Below are 13,709 nucleotides of genomic sequence, written 5' to 3'. Positions count from 1 at the left end.
TGGTAAAAATATGACAGTTGAGGGTGTGTTTTTGAAATTAAGCAAAAAGAGAAACGCTGCTGAGTCACAGGGGTCAAATAACCGAAGAATAAGGGCGACCATTTGTCAAATTTCGCGCCTCCTCTATAAATTCGGGGGAAGGTGACCAGGGGGAGTATCTGCTTGTGATTTTGAGAAACATCAAAAGAGGGAAAAAAAACCCCAAACAAACCAGGTTTTCATTGTTATTGTGGGATCATTTCTCCAGCGTTCAAGAGAGAGAAAGGCAACATCAATGGAGAATCCACATGGTGCTGCTAGCTTCTGGACGCAAACAGATGCACTGTTCAGGAAAAATTTGGTTCTCCAGGTTTGTCAAAAATCTACCGGCTGTGGTACATCAACCATTTGTCAAAAAAAAATGGCGTACGTGAACTTCAATTTATTGAAGCTAGCTGGCGCGATTTTTCTTCATTCTCACAATTTCACATTTTTCCTTTTCTCAAGTGTTTGGCACAAAATACAAGTGTTAGACGGACGCATCTCTATTAAAAATTGGGTTTGAATACGATCCCTTTCTGATTCTCGTCATAAGTTTCAGAGAGTTTCGCTCCGCGTTGCTATTTCTTTTGCAGAAACGAAGAAAGAAGGAAACTTGTCAGCTCCTCTTATTCCCAGTAATGCTTTGCACGTTGCTTTATCTGCCCAAGTTCTTCTCGTCACAAGGTGTAAAACTAGACAACGCCTTTCCTCCGGGGTATGTGTGCTCGGATGTTGAGCAGGTCCACAACTTCACTAAATGTTTGATTCCTTGGCCGCACGAATTCCCTCCGTTACTGCAAATACCAGACTCTAGGGATCGTGCAGTAAGAACTGCTTTTCTACCATTTGGAGATTTACCTGATGGGTCATGCAAGAAGACCAACTCATGTCCTGTAACTGTTCTTGTTACCGGGAGCAATAAGTCCCTGGTACTAGGTAGCTCTCTTTAAAAATCTCTACTAAAACCATCTTCTGTTCTTTGTTATTCTACTAAATCCGCTTCCCTGCGTTTGTGTGCGCGCTTTGGTCTGGTTTTTCAATCCTTAGGGCAAAAGAGTTGCAGGATTTTAATATAAAAGTGTTTTTGCATTGTAGTATGCCCTCGGCATTGCCATTTTCTCATCAACTACCTGAGATGTTACCAATAATCAACCTCATTACATGTCCTAATCTCGATGTTTCACTACTTTTAGATTTGGCTGGACGGTTTTTTCCAAGGTCTTCCATTTTGAATACCTCTGACATCTTGAATGGATTTGCTGATGGTGTGTTTGTAAGTTTTCTTTCCATTACTCATGCTCCTTTAATTTTTTTTCCCTTAGGTCTTTATAATCACGTTATTATATAGAATCCGAAACAAACAAATGGATCGGGGTAACCTTTTGAAAAAACACAATCTTCGATTTAGTTTGTATACTTGGGCAAATGGAATGATAGTTTTCGATTGATTAATTGTTAATAACTTGTTGATTGTAATCATTTGAAATCCTTTGATACTTCTTATATCCAAAATTTGAGTGAATTTTCGCAAAATTGCCTTTGCCACCTAAATCTGTCCTCTAGACGTTATAGTTATCAAGCTACCTCCTTTACTTAACCTCCTTCAATTTCGTGAGTGCAACCTCACATTCGATTTCATCCAAATGGAGCTTCAGGTTTTCTTTGCTATTCATCATCGGTATAACTGTTTGAGCTTTAGGGTTCCTGTTATCTCATGATCTTTAATGCTTGTTCTCCTCCTAATATCACTTCTGAAAATGTTTCAGGGGTCGTCGGTTTTTGTCGATCGTGCAAACTATAGACCAAAAATGTATTTCGATCCAGCTTTTTTGCCGGAAGTCACTATCTATAACATTCAACGTCGGTGTCGTCGGAACTCTTCATCATCCTTGGGATCCGAGGGAAATAAAATAGGTATCACCATGCATCCATATGAGGTCTTAACTCAATTCTTTAGTTTTGTAATTGTTGATTTTCTGTTTGATTCTTGTTATGTCTCTGGAAAATTATGTCATGTACATTCATTGAACTTCGGAAAACTCACGAGTTAAAGAGTTTATACATTCGGGATCAGGGTAACACACACAAAGATGCCAAATATATGCGGTTCCAGCCTACTCCACAGAGAGAATCCAATCGCACTTTTTCGCTGCGCGGTGAAACTCTTTGTGCTCTCTCTGAATTCTCTACCCCTACCATTCTAGTAATTACAAGCATTTTTATAGAGAGGAGTAGGGAAGAAACTCGAATGATTTGAATGAGGGTGCCGTGCGAAGATCACTTCTATGCTTGTGAGTGACTGATTAAATCAAGATAAAAAGAGACTTGCTTTGTTGGTCATCGACTTGTCGTGTCGTTACTGTATCAAATATATATTTAAATAAATGAAACAATTACTACTACTCTTTCGAATAGCGGCAGATGTTCCGAGTATAGTCCTCGGGAATTACACAGGTTATTTCAATTAATATCTAAACTAAAAGCTAAATAAAATTAAAACGATTAAAAGTAGAGAGAGAATACGAGAGAAAATAAAATTAAAACGATTAAACCAGTTTCTGTTCTCAAATTGAATCCGAACTGTTCACTTCCCTGGGAAAAGGAGTTAACAACAGAAAACTCTCTGTCTCTCTCTCTCTCTCTCTGTGACTCTGGTTCTCTCTGTATCTCTATCTTCGACCAATTTTGATGACAAGCGTTTAAGAAAGGAGTAATAAAAAAACTTCAAGGCCATTAAATGCCCAGATATACAGGAGACAACCGTGAGTTTTGGTGTCCAAAATGGCTTCGCATGATCAGCAGCCCCTTCACGCCTTCCACACAAGAGGGCAATTCGGACAGCTTGTCCTGATCATGTCTCTAGAAAATAAGAGGTTTCATTGAACTTTTGGTATTTCACAATTTTCCAAAAAGCGGGTGTCTTTTGTTGTTAAAGATCATTGGTAACAATATTACTGCTGAGCAGTTATACTAATCCTTCTCTCTCTCTCTCTAGATATTAAATGCATCAAGGGTTTACGTTTGTGGCGCAATAGTTCTTCTGAGATCAATGATGAGATTTTCAAGGGTGACCCGGACGGGAATTCTGAACGAATAGCCAATGAGATAATAGCAGGTAAGGTGTACTGGATATCACTGATGTTGTTTTGTCTTCAAAACTGTTTTCCAAACCCTTATTTGGCTTTCAATTATTCGCACAGCCTACGATCTCTTGAACTCAAATGACAAGAAGTTTAACACCAGTGTATGGTACAAGTCTGCCTTGAATGAGGGCGATCAAGGGAAGAACTCTATGATGAGGGTTGCTCGCTCAGTGAATTTGGTATTTTTCCTAACCTTTACCCTCCTTCTAAGAGTGGTTGCACTGTTGTGATATAGAGCTGTAACTCAAAACGTTCCTATATTTCTATCTTCTTGTTGTTGCGCATTCCATTCGTATTATGTTTTCAGGTATACTGCCTATATGCCTGCGGATTTGTCGCTTTTTGTATTGTGGGGCAGGGTTGGTTGTGCTGAGGGATGGTGGAAGATGATTATTTGTTTTTTTTGGCTGAATTCCTTCTACTAGAATTCTTCTTCTATTTGTGAGCTTGGGTTAATATATATATAATGCAGAATAAGATATTACCAAAGTTGTAGATAGAAAAACATAGTTGAATAGAGATTTGAGAATATGGAATTTAGAGATACCTTCTGTAAAATACCACGCCACCATGACTATCATTTTGGTGGAGCAGTCTGACTGTATCATTTCGGTGTACCAGGGCTTAACTTTTTTTCGGTAAAGGTATCTTTAGCATTATAAAGCCCAAACACATGTACAAATAGTACAACAAATGAAAAAACAACCCACTCCTAGCAGGTCACGCAAGACCAAGCCAGAGAGTAAAACAACCTAAAAAAAAAGGCACAAGAGCGAACAAAAAACACTGCACTAACAGCAAAACATACGAACAAAAGGAAACACTAGAGAATACTCCAGTCCCTGCATATGTCCTTGTTTCTTTGAGAAGAATCCATCTTCCTCCAAGACAGCAAAGCATCAAGAATGGAATTACAAACTGTAGCAGCAAGAGATCTAGGGTCCAACCTTTTGTGTTGAAAGATTCTAGCATTGCGCTCTCGCCAAATACAGTAAATTGCAGCAGTAAGGGAAAGTTTCAGCACACACTTCCTCATACTATTCCCCTTAGAATGCAGATTAAACCACTCCTCATCATCCCATCTCATTGGAGCCCTGCCCACATGATTTCGCCTTAAAACTTCAGTCCAAACAACACTAGAGTAACAGCATTCAAAGAATAGATGATTGTGGGACTCCACAGGATCACAATCACACAAAACATAAGAAGTACCAGACACTATTCCCCACAACGACAATCTGTCCTTTGTGTTTAAACGAATTTGCATTGCCATCCACAAATTGAAGGCCCATCTAGGTACATGCCCTTTGAACCACACAACCTTACACCATTCCTGAGTGGGAAGGACTCTCCTAATTGTATTCCATGCAGACCTCATAGAGAAAATGCCATTCTCATTTCTTGTTTCTGTGTAATCCCTTCCAAGTCCCTCAATCATAGATTGATTTCATTTTGTGCATCTGGAAGGATCTACTCAGAAACTGTAACTATGCTGTTTCCTTCTTGAGTTGCATTCCATCGAAAGTGGTTGGCGCTTTGATTCTTGTTTTGATTTTAGTGGATTATTCATTGGAATTTCTTGCATTGTTAATTTTCCCATCGAGTCGGGTGTAATCCTCCTAATATTTGTCTCATCTAGTCGGGTGTAATCATCCTAATATTTGTGAATATTCCTACCAATTTGGCTACCAAAAAACTCATGACAGATGTTGACAATTCCAGTTTATTGAGCTATAACATCCTTTTGAGTTTATTGAACTGTAAACTTTCGTAATTTGTATGTCACCTTTTGCATTATTTGTATGTCATCTTTTGCATTATTGTGCTTGTTATTGTATAAGGTTTTGTTTGCATATACTGAACTGTATCAAGTGGAAAAAAACTATGGGAATTGTGTTTAATAACTATGGGCTCCGACTTTCACAATTCTTAAATATACAGGTCTCCAATGCCTATCTTGAGTATCTTCGTGGGACTGATTTCAAGATTCTCTTTGAGTTTGTCAAAGAAATGCCCAAACATCCAGATTCGTCATCAGCGTCGGTGGACGATCTCATTGCTATGTTTTCCACCACCTTCTTTGTATGGATTGTTCTACGGCTAATTCCAGTGAGTGCAAAAACCAGCCATACTAGGAATTTTTTTCCAGTAAAAGTACTCATGGCATGCATGTCTTTCTATAGTGATTGCTTAATCCATAGTAATAGTGATCCAAATCTTCTAGTGGAAGACTAAAGCACCCTTATATTAGTAGATTAAATTGGGTAGGTGAGATTATGCTGATTTATGTACTGGAAGTAGAAATCAAAGCATCCCATGGCAATTTCTTCACACTGGCGGAGTGGCGATATGTGGGACTATTGAGTCAAATACTTAAATTGATCCATCACTATCATGCATGTGACTCCTTTATATATAAAACAGTTATCAATCATCGTTGATGTAACGACCCAACCCTGCTAACCCTTCGCCTAATCACGTGAAGGTTAATCCAAGCAGCTACTGTATAACGTGAGATTAATCTTTTCAGCCCGTGGTTAGGCAAAGGGGTTAGCAGGTTAGTTGGGTTGGGTCGTTACAGTTGAACTATTTCCCACCATCTAGTTGTGTTAGACATTGAATTAAATAATAACATTAACTGCTATCCTTTTAAGTGGTCTTTGACTATTTTCTCTGCTTTTTCTTATATTGTACGTTGTTAACTGCCTTTTGACATAGGTTATATTGAAAAATCCGGTTTACGAGAAGCAAGAGAACATACGAATTATGATGAAAATGCATGGGCTTGGTGATGGACCGTATTGGTTGATCTCTTACATTTATTTCCTTCCCATATCTTCAGCTTACGTGTTGTGTTTTGCTGCATACTGCTCGTTTCTGGGTAATGAAAAACAAAACTTCCTTATTTCTTATTTTCATTTAGCAGAAGACTCATTATGCCTGTCGCTCCCTTTGCAGGATTAGGGTCATTCAAGACCCACGACTACAGTTTGCAATTTGTCTTTTTTTATGTCTATATCAACTTGCAAATTGCATTTTCCTTTCTAGTCGCTCGAATGCTCTCAAAAGTTAAAACTACTTCAGGTTTGTGTCTCAACTAATTGATGTGTTTAGAGTGATGAGTAGAATTCCTATTTTGACTGAAAAAGCAGTTGACTAATGTACATGGTTTGATGATTTCAGTTGTAGCATATCTTATTGTCTTTGCAACTGGGCTGGTAGGAGTCCGTTATTTTCAGGACAAAGTTGATGATCCATCATTCCCAAGTAAGTTACAGAAATTCTTTAGTATGTGTTGTTTGGTTGTTTTTTCCATGCTTCGTATTGGTTTACAATTTTCTTTTCCCCCTGAAGATAGAGGAACTTTTGATGGAAAATTTGGGTTGTTCAGTTGTAGTTAGTTTTTTTCTGGGTACCTATTTCCAAAATTTAACAGTTGGATCATGCAGCCAAAACTTGTTCTGTAGTGCTTTTCTTTTTTGTTTGGAAAGCATTAATAACAGTGGCAAGCTCGAAAGGATGCCCCCACTATTTTGCTGATAAAAAAGAGAGGATGCCATTGTTTTGTGTTATACCCCTTCCATATGGAGCAGTACTTGCATCGTTTAACTTGGATTCAGGAAATACTTAATCCTAAGGTTGAATTTCTGGTTTCGTTGGAGCTGAGTTACTCATCCTGATTTCTTTATCAGTCGTCGGTACATCACATCTATGTTACATAGACTTGGGTACGGCTGACTGATGGCTCTAAATTGCTTATCATTTATCAAAAGATACAGGACGATTGAATTTTCATTCTTTTATGTACAATTTTTTAATTGGTAAAATGGAGTTTACAACTACTCATAGAGCATTTTTCCTGCATAATATTGTTGTTTTATGCGTAGTTGGTTATAGAATAACTTTGACTTGCTAGTAGATATGCTAGCCAAGGGATCCATCTACACATATCACACACATATCTTTTACCGTTGAGTGTATTCCAAACTAGCTAGTATGGTCCGTGCAACATAGAATCAATTACATTGTTGTATTCTTTGGTACGGATACTTTGGTGCCTGCAAGTTTTTTCTTCTTCTTTGGCTAACACATCAACTGATTTTCATGTTTGGCTACTCTTCGTTTCCAGGCTTATACCTTTTGTGGACCCTAATCATCATATCAATGATATTTCATTGTTGTAGGAAACTTGGTTACAGTATTGGAGCTGTATCCTGGCTTAGCTCTCTATCGTGTGTTTCATGAGTTTTCAGTAAAAGCCCGTGAGGCAAGGCTTTCACACACTGGTGGGATGACATGGGAAGATCTGAATGATAGAAGCAATGGCATGAAAGAAGTGTTGATAATCATGGTTGTAGAATGGTTTGGGTTTCATTTTGTCTCCTACTATCTTGACAACAAGAGTTCTATATTTTGCTTCCGAAGGAAGCCTAATCCTTTTTCCCAGAGGACTTTTTCGAGCGATTTCAGTTCTGCGGAGAATGCTGACATCGCCCAAGAGGTAAGTCTACTTATCATCCTTATTGTTATTGATTTCAGAAAATTAAAGACAGCATCCTAGACACCCCCGAAAAGTCCTTTAGCATATATATCCATGTGTGTGCGTGTGTGTTTACAAATGTATATGTAAATATTATCACTTACTTGCTTTCCAAAAAAAAAAAAAAAATCACTTACTTGAAGCTCGTAAAGAAACCAAATTTTCCTCATGGACATTTGATTTTACTAATTGTGTTTCAGAGTTGCGATTATACATGGTGATTGTATGTGTACATGTACATACAAACCACTTTATTAGTAGTTACGATGGAAACCAATTACAGTTTAACATTAATTTTGTTCAATATTAAGCCTTAGTCGGAACTTGAAGTTTCACATTCAAGTTGTGTCTTTTAGTAAAATTTATGATCCAGACATCAATAGTGGGCATGTTGGACTTCTCTTAACTCTCCTATGACGGAAAGGAATGAATCTGCCTTGTCTGCAGTCCAGCAGAGGTGCAGTCCAAAGTGATCGCAACCATCGGATGATATTTTTAATAGTCCAGATTTGTTTTTAATCTATTACCGGTAATAAAAGACTTTTACTGGTTAAAGATTCAGCAAATCTGAACCATTGATTATCAAGATGAACGGTTCAAATTGAACCGCGCAACCTTCTCTGCAGTTGCAGATCCAGAATACAGAAGCCCTTTTGTAGAGAAGCCGGATCCGGAATACAGAAGCCCTTTTTTGACATAGATGGCTGTCTCATTTAGTATCTCTATCTCTCTCTCTCCTCTTCCGGTTTTTGGATAGAGATAGGTGAGATGACATGTTTCATGCAGTATTGAAAGAAAATAGACAGAACTAAATCACTCTGCATCACATTAAATCACAAGCTGAATCACATGAACCAGTTCATTTTCCGATTCTGCATAAAATTTGAAACTGAGTATTTACCCCCCCAAAAAATTGGAAACTGATTTGACTGAAATCTTATCGAACCCTGTTCTTTCTCAATGGGTAAGATTAGGGAACCCTTTTCTGTTCTCTGCATTCTACTGTTGTGTATATTGGATTTTCTCACTGTTGTGCATTAACAGAATATATCGCACCTTGTGTTTTCTTGTTCACTGTTGTTTTTTGCAGAGGGAAAAGGTTGAAGAGTTGCGTGTCCGGCCAGACAGAACTTACTCTGTCATTTGTGACAATCTGAGGAAAGTGTATCCCGGAATGGATGAAAATCCTCAAAAAGTGGCAGTTCATGGGTTGTCTCTTGCATTGGCTAGTGGAGAATGTTTTGGTATGCTCGGACCAAATGGTGCAGGGAAAAGCACTTTTATCAAGATGGTCAGTATAATTGTTCCACCTCTTGAATTAATGTTTACACAGGTTTTCATCCCTAACTTGTATCTGTAATTCTTCATATCATCAACTTACGTTTGTTATCAAGGTAGTTCATAGTTCCAGTTAATCTCATTATTATTTTTTTCTGCAAGAAACGAAACTGGCATAAAAGATCTCAAATCTCGTCAAATTTGGAAAATTAGTGCAAGAGAGAAGTCTATTTCTCATCAATTCTGGTCCCTTTCCGCGAAATGTCATACACCAAATTGGTGGTTATGTCAGTTCCTCTATTACGTTCAACCATCATTTGGGATTTCATTCTTACCAAACTTTATACGAAATTACTATCATCATTATTATTATTATTGGTATTGTTATTAAAACTGATATCCTTCTTTACCAACATCCCATACTATTAGTTTGTGTTATGACAATCATGAAGTACAGAAAAAAACAAACCAACAAGCAATCAACCAAGAAACAAAGATTTCCGTGGTTCTGTGTAAGTATAAGCTTATACATATGTTGGCACATAAATTTCAACCAAAGATTGATGAATATTATTAATATATCATATGTTGGGCTTGTGAACTAAAAGGCATATAAAGAGCCTAAATGCATGTTGACCCAGCGAGCCTGCGAATCAACGAACACATGTTGGCCCGACGAGCCCGCGAATCAACGAACACATGTTGGCCCGACAAGCCCACGAATCAACAAACACGTGTTGGCCCGACAAGCTTAACGAATATATGAGCCTGCGGAAAAAAGTAGCAGGACTACAAATTAGTTGAACCATGTAAGCCCATATCTCGTAAGGCCTACAAATTAAATATTCAGTTGAACCATGTAGGCTCGCATTTCGCAGGGCCTATAAACCAAATATGGGTTCACGTAGTCTCAAATTAGTACGTAGAGCCCAAGAAATACTCCTGTGGAAGCAGAAGAATGTTACAAGATGAATGTCATCTAATGCAACCAACATTCAAAATTTAAAGAGACTGAGAAGATATGATATCATCCTATCCTCTGGCAACAACTATTCAAATCAAAGGAATTATTTGGCGGCCAAGCATCTGATGAAGGAAGCCCCTATAAATATGAGATCCATCATCAAAGGAAGGGACCCCTGATCTATATCTCTCATCTAGACCTAACATCTCTCTCATCTACCTCAAGACGTCAGATCTCATACCTCATCTCTCAACTCTTCACCATCACACTCTCCGCCCGAACTATACAAACTATACACACCTCTTCTCTCTCAACGTAGAAAATATACAGAGAGAGAAGATATATTCCATTCAAGCAAAATCACTACAATCTACAAGCACCAAGCAACCTATCCGCTCACTACCATCTGCAATCTTCAGCAAACTTCGAAGATCAGTAAGAGTAAGCATACCAAGTGATAGGTAAAGGGTTCCAATCCCTCTAAATGTATCGAATATTCTCTGTTTTGATGTAAACAAGGGTTTTAAACCCCAATCATCAATAAAATAAATTATTCTAGTCTGTTTCTTGTTCTTTATTCTTCATTAATCGGAGGTTTTACTTTTTTTTTAGTATGTAATTAACGATTTGAAATCCAAATCGGAAATAGAAGCCTACATATAAACAATCAACACTGTTCACTTGAACAGTGGATATTTGAGATATAAATTTCGAAGTGTGGGTAAATTCTACAGTTCAAAATTTATGTCTACAACATACTCGATGGGTGAAGAGCGATACATGATTCACTATGAACGATGATAAATTACAAAGAGTCGGCTATATATGTCACTGTCAAAGAATCACCCAATATTAGGGACAAAACTCTAGTGGGAAAACCGTAGTTGAACCTAAAAAAACTCAAAGCCCTAATATCAAACCCAATGAACTCCAAACTACTCAATGATACCAAAAGAAACTCTCCCTACGGACCTCAAAGGAGCCTCACCATGATAGACCCAAAAGGTACAAAACTTAGTGTTATCCAAAGTCCCTATTTATAAGAAAATCCAAAAAAATAAGCACAACCGACTTAAAACACGTAGTCTCCTGGTCCACTGAATGTTCGGACGGACTTGAGCCCCGTCCAAGCGGGAAAAAAAGAAGCTTTCCGCATAACAAAACTTGCCGGGCCATCTGGACGCTAAAGTGCAAAATTGAACTCAGTTCTGACACTTTAGGCAATCGTGCTCATAGCATTTTTCTTAATGTTAGAAGTTTTGGGAATATAGATTATGGCGGCTGTTGTTTTCTAAGAAGTTCATCCATCCTTGTTCACAGATGATTGGGCTGACACAGCCTAGTGCTGGGACAGCATTCGTTGAGCGTCTGAACATACAGACTGAGATGGAAAGAATATATACCAGCATGGGTGTCTGTCTGCAGCATGAGTATGCTTGGATTGTCTACTTGTAGTTGTTTTTACCTTATACTTCTTTGTTCCACAGATTAGAAAGCATTTTCACTTTCCCGAACAATCGTGCAGCTTACTTTGGGAAACACTTACCGCAAGGGAGCACCTGCTTTTTTATGGTAGGCTCAAGAATCTCAAAGGTCCGGCCTTACACCGAGTAAGTAATGTTAAAATTCATTCTATATGAGAGCATTTGTAATGCCCCATGCAGACCAGCGGCCCAATACCTTGATTATAAATTCATAAGCCACATCACATGGCCCAAAATGTTTAAGCCCAAGGTCTTAGTAGTAGCCCATATGATTTGTTATATATCCAAGATCATTCATGTAGACTTTCGATGTGGAATGAGATGTTACAGCATTTAAAGATCCATAAGAAAAGCCATGTGGAACTAAAACAAATGTTTAGTTTGCTCAAGTGATGTTGGAAGGGAACGATCACCTTTGGAATGCTCATCCCAACATTTGATTTGCGGGAAAATGACAAAATGTAAACTAAAAATAGAATCAATTTTTGTAACTTAGGTGTAGTGCAAACAATTTTATTCCTTCCCACAAACATTCCACCCAACCCAACCAAACAATCCATTCCTTTATGGTTAATCATTGCAACAGGGAAAAAATTGAAAGTTTGGTTGTCTTTATAATTGTGTTACTGCGCAGGCGGTGGAAGAATCTCTTAGCAGTGTCAATCTACTTAATGGAGGAGTTGCTGACAAGCAAGCTGGTAAATACAGTGGAGGCATGAAAAGGAGGCTTAGTGTTGCCATTTCGCTGATTGGAGATCCCAAAGTATGTAGTGAATTGTAATGTTCACCTTGGTAGATGTATCATTTCTGCCGTTCAAAAAAAATTGTATGATTTTCTGGATATCTTTTTCCAGCATGCTAACATAATACATGCTAATTTGTCATATAATAAGGTTGTCTACATGGATGAGCCGAGTACTGGGCTGGATCCAGCTTCCAGAAGTGAATTATGGAAAGTTGTGATGCGTGCAAAGAGGAACAGAGTGGTTATATTAACCAGTACATTCTCTCTCTCTCTCTCTCTCTCTCTCTCTCTCTCATATTATCGTTCAATATTACTAATCATGCTCAATGATTTCAGCACATTCAACGGAGGAAGCAGAACATCTCTGCGACCGTTTAGGAATATTTGTTGACGGCAGTTTGCAGTGCATTGGAAATGCAAAACAGGTAATGTTTTGTGGTAATTTAATTTGTCTAATTCTTTGAGATGGAGGTTAAGTTCTGCTATTGATAATGAGTATTTTCATGTTCTTGTTAATAGATCGAGAGGTTGATGTTTATCTCTATATACCAACTATTACCAAGCGAACTGTCTATTTGGAGTAGAGAAACATAAAATGGAGAAAATTATGATTTGCAAATAAATTTACCAGAACGATGAAATTCCTAGATACAAAGATAGAAAACCCTGTGGAGGATAAAAACAAACTCCAACGGACTCGGACAATTGTAGACCCTTTATGATATAATTTCCCCTTTTGTGTTACATATGCCAAGCATTCATTGATAGGTAATATTCAGAATTATGTTTTTCACCATTGTAATATTCAATGCTATTCGTTGTTGAATTCCAGTTAAAGGCCCGATATGGGGGATTTTATGTCTTCACAATTACTACATCACCCGACCATGAGCAAGAAGTGGAGAGGTTGGTTCGTCGTCTCTCACCGAGCGCTAACAAGACATACCACCTATCAGGAACTCAAAAGTTTGAGCTTCCAAAAAACGACGTCAAAATTGCAGATATGTTAGAAATTGTTGAGGTTGCAAAGGGCAAATTCACTGTTCAGGCATGGGGTATTGCTGATACCACCTTAGAGGATGTCTTCATCAAGGTGGCACGTGGGGCAGAGGCATTCAACGTCATTTGATTGCTGAATATCATGTTTGAGGATTCTGCATTACTACGCTACTAAAAAACTGATCTACTTCATAATTTAATTTTTATAGACCGGTGAAAAATCGACACTATACAAATTGTAATTTGGTTGCAGAACTGTTTACTGAACAATATGAAGAACAATTGAACAAGGCATTGAAGCTTCGAAATTATAGTACTAACAATATGCCGAATAGCCTTCATTCACGGGTGCTAATGGTTACATAGTCAACTCCATATCTATGTATCTATACTACATGGTAAGTACGTTTATGAAACATTACGCTCTTTTTTGAGATACATTACATTACACTGCCTCAAACTATGCATTGGTTACACATTGTCCACCTTAAACAATTGTTTTTCTCACTTAGCCACCTTGAACTACTAAAAAATG

The 13,709-nt window shown here is 38.0% G+C and overlaps 1 protein-coding gene across 1 annotated transcript; it reads left to right on the top strand.

Moving 5' to 3' along the window:
* Positions 1-85: 85 nt before the first annotated feature.
* Positions 86-13,423, top strand: LOC131299970 (ABC transporter A family member 10-like). Its single transcript, XM_058325571.1, has 18 exons — positions 86-349; positions 615-957; positions 1,215-1,294; positions 1,788-1,935; positions 3,017-3,136; positions 3,222-3,343; positions 5,106-5,273; positions 5,883-6,045; positions 6,123-6,248; positions 6,348-6,431; positions 7,349-7,665; positions 8,795-8,995; positions 11,267-11,376; positions 11,472-11,556; positions 12,065-12,193; positions 12,324-12,429; positions 12,512-12,600; positions 13,008-13,423. The coding sequence occupies exons 1-18, from the start codon at positions 275-277 to the stop codon at positions 13,302-13,304; spliced, it is 2,763 nt and encodes a 920-aa protein (XP_058181554.1). The 5' UTR covers positions 86-274; the 3' UTR covers positions 13,305-13,423.
* Positions 13,424-13,709: the final 286 nt, after the last annotated feature.

Source organism: Rhododendron vialii, chromosome 9a (genome assembly GCF_030253575.1).
Source record: "Rhododendron vialii isolate Sample 1 chromosome 9a, ASM3025357v1".
Taxonomy (NCBI): Eukaryota; Viridiplantae; Streptophyta; class Magnoliopsida; order Ericales; family Ericaceae; genus Rhododendron; species Rhododendron vialii.
Note: the sequence above shows the minus strand (reverse complement) of the source record. Positions and strands in the feature narration are given on the sequence as shown.

Coding starts and splice junctions, on each gene's coding strand:
- LOC131299970 (XM_058325571.1), top strand. CDS start 275: ATGGAGAATCCACATGGTGCTGCTAGCTTCTGGACGCAAACAGATGCA. Junction 7,666..8,794: donor ATGCTGACATCGCCCAAGAG/GTAAGTCTACTT, acceptor TGTTTTTTGCAG/AGGGAAAAGGTTGAAGAGTT. Junction 8,996..11,266: donor AAAGCACTTTTATCAAGATG/GTCAGTATAATT, acceptor CCTTGTTCACAG/ATGATTGGGCTGACACAGCC.